The sequence below is a fragment of the Balaenoptera musculus genome, chromosome 16 (genome assembly GCF_009873245.2).
Source record: "Balaenoptera musculus isolate JJ_BM4_2016_0621 chromosome 16, mBalMus1.pri.v3, whole genome shotgun sequence".
Classification (NCBI taxonomy): domain Eukaryota; kingdom Metazoa; phylum Chordata; class Mammalia; order Artiodactyla; family Balaenopteridae; genus Balaenoptera; species Balaenoptera musculus.
The window spans coordinates 17,680,988-17,703,897 of NC_045800.1; the positions used below are offsets into that span (position 1 = coordinate 17,680,988).

Here is a 22,910-nt window from a genome sequence, read left to right on the forward strand (position 1 = left end):
TCTAAATGACTTGCAAACTTATTCAAACACAATATGAGGAGATGCGTTATTTGTTGAAATAACTGTCTGCAGTGTCCTGCACAAAAGGGTGAGGTACATCAAGCAGAAACGTGGACAGAAATACGTTGGTTTAGAAACCCATAAATCCTTATTTGAATCTGCCAACCTGAAAGCCACATAGAGCCTGGATAAACTATTTTTCCTAAATGCTACAGCTGATTAAGCCATACCATTAAATGACAGCTGAACTTTAACATTAATATGATATTATTTAAATAACCACATGATTTTTTTTTACACTAAAAATGATGAATGATTTCTGGACAGCTCAACTGACATAAAGCGGGAGGACTCTTTAATGAGATTTGACAAAATGGAGACATATGCAGAATATTCGTTACAGCTCACATTGCAGGGGCCCTCCCAGGGAAGCAATAGAGAATTTTCCCCTTTTTTTCTTTTTTATTGTTTATATGCACTGAAGCATTCCTTTCAATCGCCACTTCTCTGGGGATTTTGAATTTTTCTAGGTCGTTTACATATTACCCCTAATCAGAGAATTTGGTGGTTTATGGTTTTGAATTGGGGACTGTGGGTGTAGGAAAAGGAGGGGCATGTGGAGTTGTGTCAGCATGGGTTGGAAGTGTCCCTGGAATTTAACCTTCCTCCTGATTAGCCTGATAGAGAAATCACATCGCTACATCGGCCTATAGAAGACTAAGTGACCATACCTTTGATTGATTCTTATGCAATCAATCTCTAACGCAGCAAACATACTTTTAGCAAATTATTATATATGGATACATGATCAGAGAAGACTTTACTTATTTTCAAATAGCTGTCACTATAGCATCAATGATAAGCAAGATTCTTTTTTTAAAATTCCAATTAAGCTATTCTAGAGGTGATTCTCAACATTGCTCATTCATATTTCTATCCACAGTTCCAAACTGAAGGTTATGCTAGATGATAGTCTTATTTGGTAGATTCTGAATGCAATAATTCCATGCTGAATATACCTAAGTCAAAAATGACCCCAATTTTTGGAACAATGAAAACATTTCTCACTCCCCTCCAAAATTACAGAACGTAGACTATTACCTACATGCATTCATTTACTTTCACGTACTCTCCCAAATATCTTCCGTCAATCAAAGGTTAGTTTCACATATAAAACATTAACATTTGCTTGCTCGCACATGTGACTTCACATTATTCAGATATTCTTTAAATTTAAAAAATCTTTTTTAAGTATACATAAAGTCAGAATGTTTCCCCAGACTCTCTTAAAAAAGAAATGAAAACAAAGCAACAGAGGGCAAAGCTAATACCAAGTGTGCTCCTGATACTGCAGGCCATCATTCCCTCTACAGCAAGGAGGCTATCAAAATAGAAAATAAAATCAGTCTGCTCCTGCCATGGGGCCTTCCTCAGGCTATGAAAAAATACTTTATGTCTAACCCTAATTTTTTCCATAGCTTGAGGTGACCCCCCGAGCTCAAACCTTCTCTCTAATCTAAGTTACTCAGTGTGTGTCCCTGTCCAAACAAGAGTTAATATCAGTGCTCTGTCATTTCAAAAGGTTCTTGACACAGGGTACTAAGAGCAGAAGCTTGCATGCCTGGAAAATGCCCGGTTGCAACGAGATGAAAAATATACTTAAAAAAAAGTAAGAGAAAGAGAGGAAGATAAGTCCCTACCTGGCTCTTACCTTCTCAACATCCCTGTCAGAACCCTGGAGCTTTTCCCCAAGTTAGCATCTGTTTCCCGAAGCTAGGAGGAGAAAAGCAGCATTAAAACAGAACAAAATGAAACTTCATGGAATTAGATTATTTTTACAGTGCACTGGCAAACAATAATTTTCTTTCATGATGGAAAATCCAATTCATAAAAAAATGCTTAAATACTTTAAAATACATTATTGACACCTACATTATCTCTGAAAATTCTTAGATTTAGAAAATTACATATACTAGATAACCCCAGGAGCTTTAAATTGGATACTTGAACAGGATATAAAAGCAAATGTCTCACAGGCTGACAAAGTTTAAATTATTTCTGGTAATTAATTAATATGTCCACCCTATGAATGCACACAGGTCTAGAGATATAAATGGAAGCAAAATGAATTGAGGGAAGCTGAGATCAATATTTTTAGCTTTTGCTCTGAAAGACCTGACATACCACAAAATCCTCCTCAGTGATCTTCTCCTTAGATATAGCACTAAATAAAATATCTACCTGGGGGCATTCTGGGATGGAGGCATAAAGAGTCAGCTTATTCCTTCTCCATCCCACACTCCCCTCACCCCCACTCTATACCCTTCTTTCACCCTAGCCATTTTTATACATGCTTACACCAATGTAATTGTTACTGTCTATGCACATGCCCAAGACCATTTACTTATTTATTTTTTTGTCTTTTCATTTACTGAATTTGTGAAAAGATTGTAGCACTTCTACTTACTCTTTCACGTGCTCTCTGTATCTTTTCTCTGTCATGACTGAGGTTTTCCAACATCTCCTGGCCAATTTGTTCTACGGACAAGAAAATTTGAGTTAGGAAAGATGACTTTGGGTGCAAATGAAAAAAAAAAACTTCAGAAGTACCAAAAGGACAACAGGCGCAGAATTTAAAGAATGCTCATGATCAATATAAAACTCCAACAGATTATTATGACCCCGACACCCTCCTAACCTAGGTCTTCCATAATCCACTTGAACTGCAGTTTTATTCATTGGAAGAAAATATCTGTCCTAACTTTCTCACAAAATTGTTGTTATAGTCAAATGAGATATCCTAACTAAAAATGCTTTGAAAGCTATAGGGTACCACACAAATGCACGTAACTGTATAGTACCCGAGAATCAATGCACTCAATGAATAATCACTGAGGCCCTACTCTGTGCCAGCGGTAGATGTTGGGGACATGGCCAGTAACCAAGATCAAGCCCTTCCACTTACGAACTCCCGAACTAATAGAGATGATTTAGCAGTTAAAGGATAAATGTTACATTAGAGTTCATATTTCATGGCACATCAAAAAAAAGGACTGTATATTCCTTTCATGACAGAAAAATCCAAATAATAAGAATTGCTTAAGTACAATAACATAAATTATATTTTTGTCACCTATACAAACTGAAAATTCTTCCCAGGATAGTACATTCCTAGTATATTATCTCCTCTCAGTTTGATGGTAGCTTTTTATTACTCACTCCATACAATTTATCCTTAAGGTAAAATTGAATAAGATATGTGGTTCCCAGTAAAGGCATCATAAAAATGGAAGATGACACCAGTAATGGAGAAGTATGAAACAACTAGAGTTGCATTTTTCTTTCTTTGCATAACAATTGCAATATTCAATTTTGTCATACTATTAGGTATTACCATGACATTAAGTTCCTTTAATCAACATAATATAGCAATTTTAGAGTGTCCTTGTCCCCGCGGTGAGACACAGCCGCCCCCCGCCTCTGCAGGAGGCCCTCCAACACTAGCAGACAAGGAGGATATTTGCTCTAGCCTGGAGAAATCAGATAAGACTTCCTGGAGAAACTGGGATTAGGTCTGTAAGAAGAGTTGAAATTCAGATAAGCGGTGAGGAAGAAAGACTAAAACATTTCAGACCTGGAAGAAACCTCCATCCTCAGGGGCTTGGAGAAGGCTCTCTTGGAACCCGCATGGAGGGGGTGGCCTGAGCAGATTATCTGAATCCCAATGTTGCTCTGAACTTTCTGTTCAAGATTCGAGAAGATTAGGACTGCTAAGGGTCTTGGTGCTCCAGCCGGGTGTCAGGCCAGAGCCTTTTCAGGACATTGGTCCACCAGAGACCTCCCGGCCCCATGTAATATCAAATGGCAAAAGCTCTCCCAGAGATCTGTATCTCAACGCTAAGACCGAGCTCCACTCAACGACCAGCAAGCTACAGTGCTGGACACCCTATGCCAAACAACTAGCAAGATAGGAACACAACCCCAGCCATTAGCAGAGAGGCTGCCTAAAATCATAATAAGCTCACAGACACCCCAAAACAACCACCGGATGCGGTCCTGCCCACCAGAAAGATAAGATCCAGACTCATCCACCAGAACACAGGCACCAGTCTCCTCCACCAGGAAGCCTACACAACCCTCTGAAACAACCTTACCCACTGGGAGCAGACACCAAAAACAACGGGAAGTATGAACCTGCAGACTGCAAAAAGGAGACCTCAAACATAGTAGGTTAAGCAAAATGAGAAGACAGAGAAATACACAGCAGATGAAGGAGCGAGGTAAAAACCCACCAGACCAAACAAATGAAGAGGAAATAGGCAGTCTACCTGAAAAAGAATTCAAAGTAATGATAGTAAAGATGATCCAAAAGCTTGGAAATAGAATGGAGAAAATACAAGAAATGTTTAACAAGGATCTAGAAGAACTAAAGAGCAAACAAACAATGAAGAACAACACAATAAAAGAAATTTAAAATTCTCTGGAAGGAATCAATAGCAGAAAACTGAGGCAGAAGAACAGATAAGTGACCTGGAAGATAAAATAGTGGAAATAACTACCGCAGAGCAGAATAAAGAAAAAAGAATGAAAAGAATTAAGGACAGTCTCGGAGACCTCTGGGACAACATTAAATGCACCAACATTCAAATTATAGGGGTCCCAGAAGAAGAAGAGGAAAAAAAAGGGACTGAGAAAATATTTGAAGAGATTACAGTTGAAAAATTCCCTAGTATGGGAAAGGAAATAGTCAATCAAGTCCAGGAAGTGCAGAGAGTCCTATACAGGATAAATCCAAGGAGAAACACGCCAAGACACATTAATCAAACTATCAAAAATTAAATACAAAGAAAAAATATTAAAAGCAGCAAGGGAAAAGCAACAAATAACATACAAGGGAGTCCCCATAAGGTTATCAGCTGATTTTTCAGCAGAAACTCTGCAAGCCAGAAGGGAGTGGCAGGACATACTTAAAGTGATGAAAGGGAAAAATCTACAACCAAGATTACTCTACTTAATAAGGATCTCATTCAGATTCGACAGAGAAATTAAAACCTTTACAAAGAAGCAAAAACTAAGAGAATTCAGCACCACCAAACCAGCTCTACAACAAATGCAAAAGGAACTTCTCTAAGCAGGAAACACAAGACAAGGAAAAGACCTACAATAACAAACCCAAAACAATTAAGAAAATGGTAAAAGGAACATACATATCGATAACTGCCTTAAATGTAAATGCATTAAATGCTCCAACCAAAAGACATAGACTGGCTGAATGGATACAAAAACAAGACTCATATATATGCTGTCTACAAGAGACCCACTTCAGACTAGGGACACATACAGACTGAAAGTAATGGGATGGAAAAAGATATTCCATGCAAATGGAAATCAAAAGAAAGCTGGAGTAGCATTTCTCATATCAGACAAAATAGACTTTAAAACTAAGACTATTATAAGAGACAAAGAAGGACACTACATAATGATCAAGGGATCAATCCAAGAAGAAGAAGATAAAACAATTGTAAATATTTATGCACCCAACATAGGAGCACCTCAGTATATAAGGTAAATGCTAACAGCCATAAAAGGGGAAATCAACAGTAACACAATCATAGTAGGGACTTTAACACCCCACTTTCACCAATGGACAGACCATCCAAAATGAAAATAAATAAGGAAACACAAGCTTTAAATGATACATTAAACAAGATGGACTTAATTGATATTTATAGGACATTCCACCCAAAAACAACAGAATAAACTCTTTTCTCAAGTGCTCATGGAACATTCTCCAGGATAGATCATATCCTGGGTCATAAATCAAGCCTTCGTAAATTTAAGAAAATTGAAATCATATCAAGTATCTTTTCCAAACACAATGCTATGAGACTAGATATCAATCATAGGAAAAAATCTGTAAAAAATACAAACACATGGAGGCTGAACAATACGCTACTAAATAACCAAGAGATCACTGAAGAAATCAAAGAGGAAATAAAAAAATACCTAGAAACAAATGAAAATGAAAACACGATGACCCAAAACCTATGGGATGCAGCAAAAGCAGTTGTAAGAGGGAAGTTTATAGCAATACAAGCCTACCTGAAGAAACAAGAAACATCTCAAATAAACAACCTAACCTTACACCTAACGCAATTAGAGAAAGAAGAACAAAAAAAACCCCAAAGTTAGCAGAAGGAAAGAAATCATAAAGATCAGATCAGAAATAAATGAAAAAGAAATGAAGGAAACGATAGCAAAGATCAATAAAACTAAAAGCTGGTTCTTTGAGAAGATAAACAAAATTGATAAGCCATTAGCCAGACTCATCAAGAAAAAGAGGGAGAAGACTCAAATCAATAGAATTAGAAACGAAAAAGGGGAAGTAACAACTGACACTGCAGAAATACAAAGGATCATGAGAGATTACTACAAGCAACTGTATGCCAATAAAATGGACAACCTGGAAGAAATGGACAAATTCTTAGAAATGCACAACCTTCCGAGACTGAACCTGGAAGAAATAGAAAATATGAACAGACCAATCACAAGCACTGAAATTGAAACTGTGATTAAAAATCTTCCAACAAACAAAAGCCCAGGACCAGATGGCTTCATAGGCGAATTCTATCAAACATTAGAGAAGAGCTAACAGCTATCCTTCTCAAACTCTTTCAAAATATAGCAGAGGGAGGAACACTCCCAAACTCATTCTATGAGGCCACCATCACCCTGATACCAAAACCAGACAAAGATGTCACAAAAAAAGAAACCTAGAGACAAATATCACTGATGAACATAGATGCAAAAATCCTCAACAAAATACTAGCAAACAGAATCCAACAGCACATTAAAAGGATCATACAGCATGATCAAGTGGGGTTTAACCTTGAGGAATGCAAGGATTCTTGAGGAATGCAAGGATTCTTGAGGAATGCAAGGATTCTTCAATATATGCAAATCAATCAATGTGATACACCATATTAACAAACTGAAGGAGAAAAACCATATGATCATCTCAATAGATGCAGAGAAAGCTTTCGACAAAATTCAACACCTATTTATGATAAAAACCCTCCAGAAAGTAGGCATAGAGGAAACTTTCCTCAACATAATAAAGGCCATATATGACAAACCCACAGCCAACATCATCCTCAATGGTGAAAAACTGAAACCATTTCCACTAAGATCAGGAAAAAGACAAGGTTGCCCACTCTCACCACTATTATTCAACATAGTTTGGGAAGTTTTAGCCACAGCAATCAGAGAAGAAAAAGAAATAAAAGGAATACAAATTGGAAAAGAAGAAGTAAAGCTGTCACTGTTTGCAGATGACATGATACTATACATAGAGAATCTTAAAGATGCTACCAGAAAATTACTAGAACTAATCAATGAATTTGGTAAAGTAGCCGGATACAAAATGAATGCACAGAAATCTACTGCATTCCTATACACTAATGATGAAACATCTGAAAGAGAAATTAAGGAAACACTCCCATTTACCATTGCAACAAAAAGAATAAAATACCTAGGAATAAACCTACCTAAGGAGACAAAAGACCTGTATGCAGAAAATTATAAGACACTGATGAAAGAAACTAAAGACGATACGAACAGACGGGGAGATATACCATGTTCTTGGATTGGAAGAATCAACATTGTGAGAATGACTATACTACCCAAAGCAATCTACAGATTCAATGCAATCCCTATCAAATTACCAATGGCATTTTTCACAGAACTAGAACAAAAAATTTCACAAGTTGTATGGAAACACAAAAGACCCCACATAGCCAAAGCAATCTTGAGAAAGAAAAACAGAGCTGGAGGAATCAGGCTCCCTGATGTCAGACTATACTATAAAGCTACAGTAATCAAGAGAGTATGGTACTGGTACAAAAACAGAAATACAGATCAATGGAACACGATAGAAAGTCCAGAGATAAACCCATGCACATACGGTCACCTTATCTTTGATAAAAGAGGCAAGAATATACAATGGAGAAAAGACAGCCTCTTCAATAAGTGGTGCTGGGAAAACTGGACAGCTACATGTAAAAGAATGAAATTAGAACACTCCCTAACACCATACACAAAAATAAACTCAAAATGGATTAAGGATCTAAATGTAAGGCCAGACACTATCAAACTCTTAGAGGAAAACAAAGGCAGAACACTCTATGGCATAAATCACAGCAAGATCCTTTTTGACCCACCTCCTAGAGAAATGGAAATAAAAACAAAAATAAACAAATGGGACCTAATGAAACTTAAAAGCTTTTGCACAGCAAAGGAAACCATAAACAAGATGAAAAGACAACCTTCAGAATGGGAGAAAATATTTGCAAATGAAGCAACTGACAAAGGATTAATCTCCAAAATACACAAGCAGCTCATGCAGCTCAAGATCAAAAAACAAACAACCCAGTTCAAAAATGGGGAGAAGACCTAAACAGACATTTCTCCAAAGAAGATATACAGATTGCCAACAAACACATGAAAGGATGCTCAATATCACTAATCATTAGAGAAATGCAAATCAAAACTACAATGAGGTATCACCTCACACCGGTCAGAACGGCCATTGTCAAAAAATCTACAAACAATAAATGCTGGAGAGGGTGTGGAGAAAAGGGAACCCTCTTGCACTGTTGGTGGGAATGTAAATTGATACAGTCCCTATGGAGAACAGTATGGAGGTTCCTTAAAAAACTAAAAATAGAACTACCATACAACCCAGCAATCCCACTACTGGGCATATACCCTGAGAAAACCATAATTCAAAAAGAGTCATGTACCACAATGTCCATTGCAGCTCTATTTACAATAGCCAGGACATGGAAGCAACCTAAGTGTCCATTGACAGATGAATGGATAAAGAAGATGTGGCACATATATACAATGGAATATTACTCAGCCATAAAAAGAAATGAAATTGAGATATCTATAGTGAGGTGGATGGACCTAGAGACTATCATACAGAGTGAAGTAAGTCAGAAAGAGAAAAACAAATACTGTATGCTAACACATATATATGGAATCTAAAAAAAAAAAAAAAAAAGGTTCTGAAGAACCTAAGGGCAGGACAGGAATAAAGACGCAGGAGTAGAACATGGACTTGAGGACACGGGGAGGCGGAAGGGTAAGCTGGGACGAAGTGAGTGACATAGACATATATACACTACCAAATGTAAAATAGATAGCCAGTGGGAAGCAGCCGTATAGCACAGGGAGATCAGCTCAGTGCTTTGTGTCCACCTAGAGGGGTGGGATCAGGAGGGTGGGAGGGCGATGCAAGAGGGCGGAGATATGGGGATTTGTGTATATGTATAGCTGATTCACTTTGTTATACAGCAGAAACTAACGCAGCACTGTAAAGCAATTATACTCCAATAAAGATGTTAAAAACAAACAAACAATAAAACAAAAAAACCCTATAACATAGCAATTTTAATTCACTTTTAACTTAAAAATCTCTAATATCTATGAACACCATCAACACTGTAATTAGTTCAGCAAAATCCTCTTTATATAATATCTTCTATCAAGATTGAGAGTATATATATATATATATATATATATATATACACACACACACACACACACACACATACATATATATATATATATATATATATATATCAATCAAAGAAATAGGAAATAGGTTATTACCATGGTGTCTTGTCACCAGCATAATGTTTCCAGTAAGTATTCATGGAAGGAATAAAGCAATGAGAGAATAAAAGAAAGTGAAAAATGGAGTGTATGAAAGGTTTGTGGTGTATTCCTGCTCTCAAAGCATATCATGTGTGGCAATGGAGAAGGCAACACTGGAATGCAGGCAACATATCCACATTTCTATCAGGTTCACTGGGATATATAAAAACTCTTCTGAATGGATCTACAGTCTGTTACTGAAGGAATCAGTGGAACAAGAGGTAAAGAGCTCAGGCCTTTTCAGGAGTTATAAGTCACTCCCTCAATCTCTTTGCCTCCTGGAAAATATCTCAGCATCCAAAGTACTAACCCCATCTGGCAAAAGAAGAGATATTGGCAAGAGTGCATATATGTCCTGGTCTTTAACAGGCAAATACCATGCATTTGTTGGAAACAGAATTCTTTTTAAATTACTTATTTGTTGCTTTCCATTTTAACGCTCCACTAAAGAAAGTTCCAGGCCAAACACGTTAGAAATGTTTACACTTGTAGAATGAAAAAAGTTACCTACAGTTTTTTCATTATGTGCTCTCCTACCCCAATCAAAACAAAAGAAGGCAACAAATTAAGAGGGGATTATTTTATGATCATTGTCAATAACCTGCATTGCATGCATGATTTCAAAATTTTTCTATTATGTAAAAATAATCATAGATTCTAAATTTTGATTGCTTTAATAATGTCCAGTTAAATAAAATAGTATAAATATCATTGAAAAAAAAAAAGAGGGGATTATTTTAAAAATAGACTATTCGTGGACAGAATAGACATTTCGGGATTATTTCATTAAAAAATTAACATTGTTAGATTTATTTTTCTTGAACAACTAAGGTGTAAGCACTCACCAACAACACCAATAAAGAAAGAATATAAGCTCACAGGCCTAAACCAATGCAGATGTGATATACTGAGTTTAGAGCTTTCAGTTCTTCAAACTTCCATAATACCTTTAGAGTGGGAAGAGCCATACTGCCTCTATTGAAATAATTTGAGAAATCATAAATTTTATAAACATTGTTCTTGTTGACTGTGAGGATGTTTTCGAGATTAAGAAACAATGGGAAGCATAAAAAAACATAAAAACTGATGCTATATGCTGGAATTCTACATGTCAGAGCATGATAAATGAATTCCTGGAAAGAAAAGTTTCTTCCTGCATTTCTTCTATCCTTTTCACGGGGGTCTTGGGAATCAGCGTGGAAGTACGGCATTCAAGCTTATAAAGTGAGCTTTTGTTTTCACAATTACCCAGAATGAATCATCATATCCTTTTGATCTAAGGCCCCTTTTACTGGGTCACAAACTGCAAAACGGGTTTCCTCTCCTTTTCAATATATTTTACAGGGGGTGGCGGATAATACAATAGGTATTCAATACTTTGCTGCCCCATAAAGGAATGGAGAAGAACCAGGGAACTACAAATCTAGCAAAATACTTCCTGAAGGACTGGACTGGCATCACAAAAGGTAAGACTTACTTTGAGGAGCTTCTACCACTAAAGCATTTCTCTCCATTCATAAAATAACAATGCCACCTGAACAATCATAAGACTAATGTGAATGAACTTAATTTTAAAAAAATTATTGTATTTGTATTTTGGAGATGAACAGACTAAAATATTTTCTATCAGAAGGCAGAGCTGATGGAAGTTCACATCATGTTATAATATAAACATGGCTGAAAGGAGGGAGCCTCAAATATAATTCATCAGAAAATGTTCTATTTGATAAATACAAAATATTAAGAAAGATTTTAGCCATTATGCTATAAAGCTATAAAGCAGAAAATAATAATCATTCCTTTGCACACTTATATTTAACTTTCTTTTTACAGACTTTATTAAGGATGTGATTTCCAGCAAATTATTTAAAAAGTGAAGACATCTAGTCAAGTCTTCTTTAAAGAACTAAGAGAAGGTAAGATGATTTTCTGGCGCTCAAAAACTTCTTAGAAATTTTAGCAACAGGTAAAAGGCATTCACAAGTATCCAGCTATTCTTTGTACATGGGGACTTCTGTGAAGTGTGGAGTGAACAGAAATACTTAAAAGAGGTATTTTTGAAGCATGTGTTTTCATACGTATATTGCAGAACACCAACCAGACAGATGCAAAACACCAAGTGATATTTCCTAACAATTTGGAGTACTGAATTTTGGACATGGCTCAAGAAATTCTGGCTACTGAGTCCAATAAAAGTAAAAGGTTATTGCTTTGGGAGAGCAAAGTAGCTCACACATAGCTTTCTCAGGAGGGAGTTGCTCATCGTGTGACTGGATCAGCCATTCTTTGGCATTTAGCACACTTTCCTGGGCACTGACTCTGGCATCATGCCCTGAGTGGGTAGGTTATCCTCAGTATTGATGTTACTGAGACATGAGTTTTTTGAATTCCCGATCCATGGATAGGTGGGGAAATGGAAAAGACAGTTCTTTTACCATCTTTCATTATTTCACAATTCAAGGCATGTAAAGAACTTCTGCTTCCAATTCAGATGTAGAAAGATACAAATGACCACACTTATAGAAATAAGAAAAACCTAGACAAAATAATTACCATTCTTTTCTGGGAGATATCTAGTATATACAAAGAAGCTCTGATGGATTCTAGAGAGAAACAAGCATTTTACTTGTGAGCAAAGAGCTGTGGCAACATTCATACCTACGACCTGGTCTGAGTACAGGCCTCCCATTGAGAGACTTTTCAGGGATAAGGAGAAATCAGTCAAACATCGTGTGAAAAATATAGGCTTACAGAACAGAATGGGATCTGGATGAGCTCTAAACACAAAAGCAAATGGCTTGGTTTGATAATTCTCCTCCAATCTCCAAATTTGCCATAGAAGAGGCAGTGGAGAAGGGGCTGGTTAGTAAAGAGAAACCTCATATTCCTACATATTCTTGCGGTGCTTGCATTCTGAGACCCTGTCAGAGTTAAGTCCAAACATGAACCAAGAATCCAGAAAACTGGAGATGGACCCACTCTCAGATCAAATACTGATAAGATTTTTTTTTAAAAGGCAGCATAGACACAGGTTGGGGTACACTAATCTCAGACGAATCCAATCTAATTAGAGATTCAGCTCAGCACCAGCTCAACTTAATTTGGGGAAGAATCTGATCAGTCCATTAATCAAATACAAAATAGAATAAAATGCTTCCAAAGGAAAATAAATTCAAAATGTTTATATTTCAGATTCTACTGTTTTTGTTCTTACACTATGTCAAGAATACTATTACAAGACATGCAAAAAAGCAGGGGAAAAAAGAGAATGGTGAAGTAAAAACATGGTTTATGAATGTAGACCAACAAATGACTTAGTCATTAAAGTTAACAGATAAAAGAGTTTTAAAATAACTATTATAAGTAAGTTAAAGAATTTAAATTAAAAAGTAAATATAATGGTGAAGAGATGGGTATTTCAGGAAAGAAATGGAAACTCTAAAAGGGAACTGAATGAAACTCTAGAATGGAAAAATACAGCATCTGAAATCAATTCACTGGATGGACCAAAGAGAATATCCTTCACTATACAAGAAGGATCAATGAACTTGAAGACAAGTTAATAGAAATTATTCAATCTGAAGGAAGGAAAGAAGTTTTTTGTGGGGGAGGGGGAAGAACATAGCAACAATAATCTGTGAGATAACAACTAGTTGTCTTACATACGTGCAATTAGATTCCCCGAAAAGAGAGTCTCAGGGACAAACAATGGAATGGTACAAATATTTGAAGAAATAACAGCAAAGACTTTTCAAATTTTATTTTAAAGAAAAGTCATCCCACAGATCAAAGAAGTTCAACAAGCTCTGAGCAAGATAAACAAAGAAAAACACACCAAGTCACATTATAGTCAAATTTCTGAAAACTAAAGGTAAATAAAAAATCTTAAAAGCAGCCGGGGGTTGGGGGGCAAGACACATTACATTCTGGAAAGCAATAGTAAGAATGAGGATTGAATTTTCATCAGAAACAACGCAAGAGGAAAATGGAACAATATCCCAAAGTGCTGGGGGAAGAAAAAAGGTCATCCTGGTATCCCATATCTAGCGAAAAATATCTTAAACATGAAAGTGAAATAGAGATAATTTTACATAATTGAAAAATGAGAGGATTATCCAGCAAAACTGAGTTACAAGAAATGCTAAAGGTGGGCTTCCCTGGTGGCGCAGTGGTTGAGAATCTGCCTGCCAATGCAGGGGACACGGGTTCGAGCCCCGGTCTGGGAAGATCCCACATGCCGCGGAGCGGCTGGGCCCGTGAGCCATGATTACTGAGCCTGCGCGTCTGGAGCCTGTGCTCCGCAACAAGAGAGGCCGCGATGGTGAGAGGCCCACGCACCGCGATGAAGAGTGGTCCCCACTTGCCATAACTAGAGAGAGCCCTCACACAGAAACGAAGACCCAACACAGCCAAAAATAAATAAATTAATTAAAAAAAAAAAAAAAAAGAAATGCTAAAGGAAATTCTTCAGGCTGAAGAGAAATGATACTATATGGAAATGTGCATTACAGAATTTAGTCCCATGTAAAGAAAAATAATAACAACATATGTAGAAGTAAAATATAAGAAAATCATAGCACAAAAGATGGAGAGGAAGTAAATAGAAGTATGCTGTTGACAGGTTTTAAGTTATATTTGAAGTAGCATAATATTTATTCGAGGTAGACTGTGATAAGTTAGGGATGAAAATTGTAATCCTTGAGCCTCTCTGTCCAATATGGCATTTGCTGGCCACATGAGGCTTTTCAAATTAATTATTTAAAATAATATAAAATTTAAAATTCAGTGTTGGTAGGACCAGTCACATTTCAAAGGCTCAGTAACCACAAATGGCTAATGTTACTCTATTGGAGAATATAGAAATACCATCTTAAAAGGATCTCTAAGTTCCCTTTGTCTTTAAGACCCACTAAAAAGAAATACAGACATACTCATTTGTGGTTTGATTTTGGTTAAACACTTCCCTTCTCTGGGCCTCAGTTTCCTTAAACATAAAATGACAGTTTTGGACTATATAAACCTCTAGTGCCCCTTCTGGACTCAATGATGCTATAAAATCTTAATGCCTCTTTTTCTCTATGGAGCATTTAAGCAAACTAGAGCACAGGGGCCAAATAAGACCCACAAAAGTATTCCACCCTCCTCCGGCCCCTCCCCTAAGACAATGTTGAAGAAACAACAAATAACTCAAACTTAAATGCTTTTAATAAATGCATTTACTCTCAGAATGACCAAGTCTACAACTGGACTGTTTCATGTAGTAGCCTGCTTGCCTCTGCCTCTGAGGACATTTGCATTTACTACGTAGTATAAAATATTTACAAGCACTTTGATGATGACATTACTACAGAAATAATTACACATTTATGTAAACTGAAAGTAAACTTATGCATTCTTAGTAGTAATATAGCAAAAGTATGTACAGGGCCTCAGGTTTCTTTCTTTCTTTCTTTTTTTTTAAAAAGCAATTATTCCTCAGCAGGTATGTATTCTATTTTGCTTTAGGATGATCAAATCTATCATTAAGCAATTAAAAAAATCATCAGCACTACTTTCATCAAAGTCATAGTAGCAGAACCTCCCCTTAGTTACCTGGGTTTGCTGCAGATAATTAACAAACACTATTCCCAGAGCCCTCAGACATCAGTCAATGAAGCTGTGCTACCCATAATGATGCTCTGGAATGAGCAGGTACTATGTAAATTGAGGTTGTTAAACAAAAGGAACCATGTTAATTACAGCTCCATTCAGAAATGAGAATGAATCTGTTCTATTCTATGAAACACGACCAGAGAGGCAGGAAGGACATCCCTTTTTCACAATTCAATAAAGAATGTTAAAGCCAGGAGATCAAGCAGCAGAAAACCTGAATGGGAAAAACTGTCAAAACACATTCCAAAGGCTCACTTGTGGAATTTACCAAACATGTATTTACTTAACAGACAAGGGAGACGGGGTCAGCAGCATCTGGGTTGAATGAATGACTCATTCTAAAAAAACAAAAAGGGCTGTAAACTATTGACAAGTGACTAGAAAGTAATTAGAAAGCCTTTCTGAAATCATTATGGGCAGAGTTAATCATTCTCTGTACTCTTTGTGAACTATACACATTTCTATCACTGAATGTATAACATTCTAATTATCTGCTTATTCAGAAGTCACTATTGGGAGAACCACAGGACCTATAATGACTGGCAAACATGTTTTCCTTTTCTGAAACACTATTTTAAGCATTTCTGAACTGGTTTGCAACAAAATTTTTTTAAACAGGGTGTTTCATATAAAAAGCTGGACATCTAGCTTCTTTTGAAATCTGGAATATAGGGCAATTCTGAGTCCCCATTTCTGCACGGTAAGCACAGGCTGCAGCTGAGTTACAGTTGCTCTCTTTAGAAAAGCCAGGTCATATGGAGGCTGCCACCTACCTTCCTGACCTGTTTCACTCACTTATGTTCTTGTTTTGCTGCTGTGGGATCTGCTTGTGACCCAACGCAGCCAAAAAATAAAATAATATAATAATAATAATAGCAAAGCCAAATAAATGTCTTTAAAAATGTTGTTAAAATTTAATGTTCCATTATATGGATATACCACATTTTGTTTATCCATTCATCCACCGATGGATATTTTGGTTGTTTCTACTCCTTGGCTATTGTGAATAGTGCTTCTATGAACATCCATATACGAGTACTTATTTAAATATCTATTTTCAGTTCTTTTGGGTATGTGCCTAGGAGTAGAACTGCTGGATCATATGGTAATTCTGTGTTTAACCTTTTGAGGAACTGCGAAACTTGTTTTCCACAGTGGCTATCCATTTTACATTCCCACCAGCAATGTGGGAATGTTCCAGTTCCTCCTTGGCCACATCTGTTATTTTCCATTTTAAAAATTATAGTCATCCTAGTAGGTGTGAAGTAATATCTCACTGTTTTGTTTTTTTTTAATGTATTTATTTATTTATTTATTTTTGGCTGCGTTGGGTCTTCGTTGCTGCGCGTGGGCTTTCTCTAGTTGCGGCGAGCGAGGGCTACTCTTTGTTGCGGTGCATGGGCTGCTCATTGCGGTGGCTTCTCTTGTTGCGGAGCACGGGCTCTAGGCGCACGGGCTTCAGTCGTTGTGGCATGTGGGCTCAGTAGTTGTGGCTCGCGGGCTCTAGAGCGCAGGCTCAGTAGTTGTGGTGCACAGGCTTAGTTGCTCTGGAGCGTCTGGGATCTTCCCGGACCAGGGCTCGAACCTGTGTCCCCTGCATTGGTAGGCAGATTCCTAACCACTGTGCCACCAGGGAAGTCCCTCTCACTGTGGTTTTGCATTTCCCTAATGTCTAATGATGCTGAGCATCTTTTCATGTGCCTGTCGGTCATTTGTATATCTTCTTTAGAGAAATGTCTGTTCAAGTCCTTTGTCCATTTTTAAATTGGTTTGTCTTTTTGTTGTTGAGTTGTAAGAGTTCTTTATGTATTCTGGATACTAGACCCTTATCAGATATGTAATGTGTAAATATATCCTTTCATTTTGTAGGTTGTCTTTTCACTCTCTTGATAGCGTCTTTTGATGTACAAAAGTTAACCTTAATGAAGTCCAATATATCTATTTTTTTCTTTTGTTGTTTGTGTTTTTAGTGTCATATTTAAAACTCCATTGCCAAATCCAGACCGCAAAGATTTATCCTTACGTTTTCTTCTAAGAGTTTTGTAGTTTTAGTTCTTACACATAGGTTTTGATCCATTTTGATTTAATTTTTGTTTATGGTGTAAGGAAGGAGGCTTCGTACACAATATTTTTGACTCACACAAAACATTTAGAATTCCTCTGGAAGGAGTTACCTTCTTCTTATACAACTTATACATTAACAACAACAACAAAATCTAATTTATACAAGGATATACTGTATAACACAGGGAATATAGCCAATATTTTATAATAATTATAAATGGAATATAACCTTTAAAAATTGTGAATCACAATGTTGTAAATCTGAAACTTATATTGTACATCAACTGTACCTCAAAAAAGTTGTTTTAAAAAGAAATAAAGTTTAGAAATAAAAATTCAGAGTGATAAAATAAGTCAGTTTCTTCAATTTTTCAACAAAATGTCACTCTTGCTATCCATATGTCTAGTCCAAGAGCAAAGTCAACAAATATATGCCATACTTGCCGCTACTCTTAATCCCAAACACCTGGCAGATATCATTAATCCATCACATTGCCCCTGAACATGCCTTGCAAGTAACCCTCTCCTCACAACGCTCCAGGCAATCAGCTCCAATTGATCAGGGTTGGTACAGGGGATGAGACCGAGCTGCTCTCCTGGATCTACGGCACTGGGGTCTTTTTTCAGTTGATGACAGAGAACATCCACTTTTCAGCTTTCAGCCAGTGCTCTCATTCTTGAATTTTCTGCCATCTATTTCCTTCAAAAGCCTGAGTGAGATGACTGAAATGTGAAGGGGACAGTCAATGGCAAAGGTTCTCATCTGGTCTTGTGCTTCTTTGGTTTTGGTCTAGACACATTTATGGCACTTTTAATAAATGGGGTTGTGTACACCTCATTCTAGGTTGACTAAATTAGAATCCCTGGAGGTGGGGTTTAGACATGTATGTTCTTAAAATTTTCTATAAGTCATGCTAAACTCTTTGTTACCTGGCCTTCATTCTTCAACACTCTAGTACTACATATCTGGCTCCAATACAGAACTTTACGCCTTTTAACACTGGGTCTTTGGTACTCATATGATCGACTTAAGAAATTAAAAAACAAAGAATATGTCTACCTTTTTTCAGTCAAGCTGATTTCAAGGACAGGATTCATACCATTTCTTAGTTTGTCTTATTCAGAGACCACCACCACACTTCCTCCCCTTCCTGATTAAAAAAATGTTTTTTTGACCGTTCAGGAAATAATTCATTTTGTACTGCTGAAAAATGTAAGCTATGTAATCCAACATATTTTCTTCGTTGGCCTGAATCCTGGAAGCTCTGGGTGAGTTTAATCCTTAATTATTGTAGCACTGCTCTAGGATTTCTTTATACATCAACCCCCCAACCCAATCTCCCCTTTACTTCTTGGCTTCTGTCTTCGGTCCTGGGTTAAGTTTTCTACTCTTGATATACCTACCTGACCTTTTAATGTCAAGCGCTTCTTTTTGCGGACGTAGATGGGGCATAAATCAATCAGTAAACAAAAGTAAGTCAGGCTCTTAAACACAGCTTCCTGGGCCCTACAACCACACTTTCTAATTCAGTCGGTCTTGGGTGGGGCCCAGGAAGCTGCATTTCTAACAAGTTCCCAGATGATGCTATGTTGCTGGTTCCCTGGGACTATGCTTTGCGAACCACTGTTCTAGAGTAGGGATGGGCAAACTAGGGCCTTTGAGCCAATACAGCCTGTGACCTGTTTTTGTAAATAAAGTTTAACTGAAACATATACAAACACACACAAGTAAGCCAGAGCAATCTCCAGAGGACTCTAAAATGGAAGGGGAAGAATTTACACTATATCATGAAGCAGACAAAAAGATGGAGACAGTGTATTCCTGAATAACTCTAAAACAGAAGGGACCTGCATTTTAGACACAGACATTTTGAGAGGTAGAAATTTATGAAACTCAAGACAAGGGAGTTAGTGAACAAGTGGAGAAAAGCATAACAAAAAAAGGATGGAGAGTTTTATGGTATATTCTAGCAGAGTTTTAAGGTGATGTGACCTTAGTATTTTTTTTTAACTTGAGATGTATAGGTGGTAAAAGATCCAAACTGAGCCCAAATTATTGTTTTCCTTAAAAAAATGAAAGATATGAAGGAGCTAAAGATTTCCTAATATTTATGCTGTTCTTCTGACATTAAAGAAAAGGCTAAATAAATATGGATTTTGATAATCTAGCTCATGAGATGGCAACTGCTGGTCAATGTCAGGTGAAGGACAGTAAAGAATTATTCAGTTTTGCAAACTGAAATATCAGTCTGACCTTAGAAGGAGAGTACATAACCAAATGTGCACTTAGAGACTTCTTTTAGTAAAACTCCTGAAGAAATAGTTTACTATTGTTTGCCTTTCTTAGCAAGCACTATGACATTGGGAGTTTCTAAAATACAGACTAAAACAAAGCTACTATTGTTTCTAATACAATAGAAAATTTATTAGACTTCATCGGCAAGGCCGTATATTGAACTTATTAGCATAATTCTAAGAAGAATTTTTAATTACATCTCAATGGGCTCCATTAGGGAACCACTAAAATTGAGTCTTTTACCAAACTTCCATGTAAGAGTATTAACAAGTTGAGGTGGGACTTTTTTTCAGGAAAAAAGGCATGTAGGCTTAAACCCTTGGCGATAAAAAAATGACTTCATTCATTCAATATATATCCAGCAAAAGTTTACTGCTTACAGGCTGTGTATAAAATACTGCAATAAATGTTGCCCTCCAGGGAAGGTTTTTTTTTTTTTTTTTTTTTTTTAATTTTGGGCTACTATTTATTGACTACTTCACTGTATGCCAGCCACTGTGCTACGCACTTGACAGATACTGCATTTAATCTTCACAACCACCATATGAAGTAGACTATTATTAACCCCTTCTAAAGACAATCTGAGGCTCAGAGAGGCTAGGGAATTTGCCCAAGGTTGGCCAGTATTCAAAACCCACATCTGATTGATCCCCAAGCCAATGGTTATGGCCACTGGCACATACTGTGCTTTCACCAGCCCATAAATGGCCAACATCACAGGCACTCTGGCCAAGCAATTTGGAGCAACACTTTGGATAAACACATAACAAAAAAGGAAGCTAGACATTTTAAGACTTTTCCAATGTCATATATCAAATACAAGGATGAGCGTATAAGGCGAAATTAAAAAAAAATTAAAAATGACTCCTCCTACTTGAAAGAAAAGCAAGATGAGTTTTCTAAGGCCCAAGAACCTCACATTCTATGGTCTACTTCCCAGGCCCAGCTGGCCTGTTTGTCCAACTCTTTCTTCTACCCTCAAATCCAGAGTTCCCAGTTCCTCTCCAGGATTTTGTGCATCTTGTTTTTGTGAGACATGCAGTGACTGCACACTCGCTGAGACAATACTAACTGCCGATGTAAAGACCACTCATTTCTGAGAACTGAATTATCTCTATGGTCTGTTTTCACCACCCATCTATCTGCACTGCTTTGTGAGTATATTCACGGCGTCTCTCACGGGGGGACAGGTTTTGATTTCGCTGAGGGCTTGTCTGTACGGAAGTTCAGACGTTGTTCTAAGCAAGCCTTGGCTCAACCACATTCCCCGTCGCCTTCATACCATCTTTGATTCACAGGGTGGGTGAGGTTCTCTCTCATCTGAAGCAAAGAAATCCCCATCACGACAGAATTCTCAACATTCTCCTACACACCACTGCAAACATCCTGTGAGGTGTCATGGCAATTTCTAAATGGTCCGAAATCAGAGGACTGTGCTCTTTTCCCATTCCTGGCTGAGGCCAGTGCTCTAAGGAAGTTTCAGGAAATATACCAAATAGCCCAACTGCTAACAATTCTCCTTTGATAAAGCAGGAATGGATAAAATGGGCTTTCCCAACTTTCTATTTCAACCTTGTCTTTCTTGGAGGGACCATCCTTGGAAGTGGGAAGCCCAAAGTCCATTCAGTTTTTTCCTTGAAATACCAAAAGTGTACTCTCAAACAATTTGAATGTGAACATCTGAACATATGTTCAATATGAAGAGAAGAAACAATCACCTCTTCAAATCAAAGAAACGATTTACAAAATAAAGACCAGGAAAAAGGCTTATTTACCCTATCACAGCAATAAGTCATAGAAACAAATGTTTCCAGCCATATTCGAATTGACAGAGACAAGACTTGACGAGGATCATAAGCCTGCATCCGAAATGTCTTCCAGAAGAGAACGTCTTGTGCATCTGTATCCGCCCCATAGTGTCCAGCATGTTGCAGAGCCCATAGCAGGCACTTAATAAATATCCTTTGTGATGTAATGTAATAAGCCACACTTCAAATTACTGGTATCAGTTCAGTTTTGGGGCCTGATATGCCTTGAGAACCCAGATGATGCCAAAACATAATAAAACTTCTTTTTTCACGGAAACAGAAAGCTCGGGAAGCTGGTGAACAGCTCAGCAACCTAGAAACTAACTGTGCAGAGCACTCTTTGAATATGAATTAGCAGTGGGTAATGGCAGCATATTTATGAGGTCTCTTGCCGGGTCCTTTCCTCCTGTGAATGCTGTATAATTCATTGCGCGCGCCCTGACCCCAGTGCGCTCCTGTTCTGACAAATCATACTTGATTAAGACAAATCTTTATTAGTTAGCTAGTCCACTTCCCCATTTATCACTGGCAAATCCCATTCTCCTCTTCAGGTGCAGGAAAAGCGACTGAAACCTTAACAAAAACACACACCCAAACATCTAAATACAAAGAAAAGATGTGTAATACACCGCAAGTAATATCAGAAGGCTCAGAATTTTAATAGATGATTAAACAAATTATTTAATAGGTATATATTATACCCACTGACAAACTCAAACCCACTACACATTTCACCCAGGCTGAGGGATTGTTAATTAGGAATTTTTGTCTACTCCTGAACTCTTGTTTGAAAGCAAAATGCCATATTTAAAAACTGTATTATAAATTTGGAGGCTCAAAATAGTGGAAAAAAAAAAGATTGCTGAGTAGAGAGAATGTTTAAGGTTCCTACCAAAAGAATAACAACAAACCTTTTAAAAAGTGAGACAGAATAAGGCAGAATGAATTCAAATTATTCTTGATCCTTTAGTACCATAGGAAAACGCATCTCTTTTTGAACTGTCTGCAATGTTTTCATGAATTTCAATGTTGGTTTTACCCTAAAGATGATTTAATGTATTTATAGTGGGTGATACTCATTGTAGAGTCTGATGCACTGAGCCTGGTACCAGAACTGTTCTCAGAAACCTGAAGATGAGGTCATCAATAACAAAGAAGCAGGCTGAGTCCTGGGCTTGCCACTGAGCATAATAAATAGCATCTTCTGACAATTTTCAAAAATTCTCTAGTTTCATGGAGGCAGAAGTTGGCACAAACCATTAGCTCTCTTTCCTTAGTGAGAGTAAGAGAGAGAGAGAGAGAGACAGTAAGACAGAATGAGAATGAATATGGTTTGAGCTGATTTTCATTTCCCACATTTTTACTCTTAA

The 22,910-nt window shown here is 37.2% G+C and overlaps 1 protein-coding gene across 13 annotated transcripts in view; it reads right to left on the bottom strand.

Moving 5' to 3' along the window:
• The window catches only part of VTI1A (vesicle transport through interaction with t-SNAREs 1A), a 397,531-nt gene that overhangs the window by 195,151 nt on the left and 179,470 nt on the right, over nucleotides 1-22,910 (bottom strand). For 10 of the 13 annotated variants that reach the window (XM_036828007.1, XM_036828008.1, XM_036828006.1 and 7 more), the window contains 2 exons: nucleotides 2,468-2,538; nucleotides 1,712-1,773 (listed from right to left, as the gene is read on the bottom strand). In XM_036828007.1, the coding sequence (XP_036683902.1) occupies nucleotides 1,712-1,773; nucleotides 2,468-2,538 (133 nt within the window). Of the gene's footprint in view, nucleotides 1-1,700; nucleotides 1,774-2,467; nucleotides 2,539-22,910 lie in introns of all 13 variants that reach the window. The other 3 variants (XM_036828014.1, XM_036828013.1, XM_036828017.1) reach the window with 1 other exon arrangement.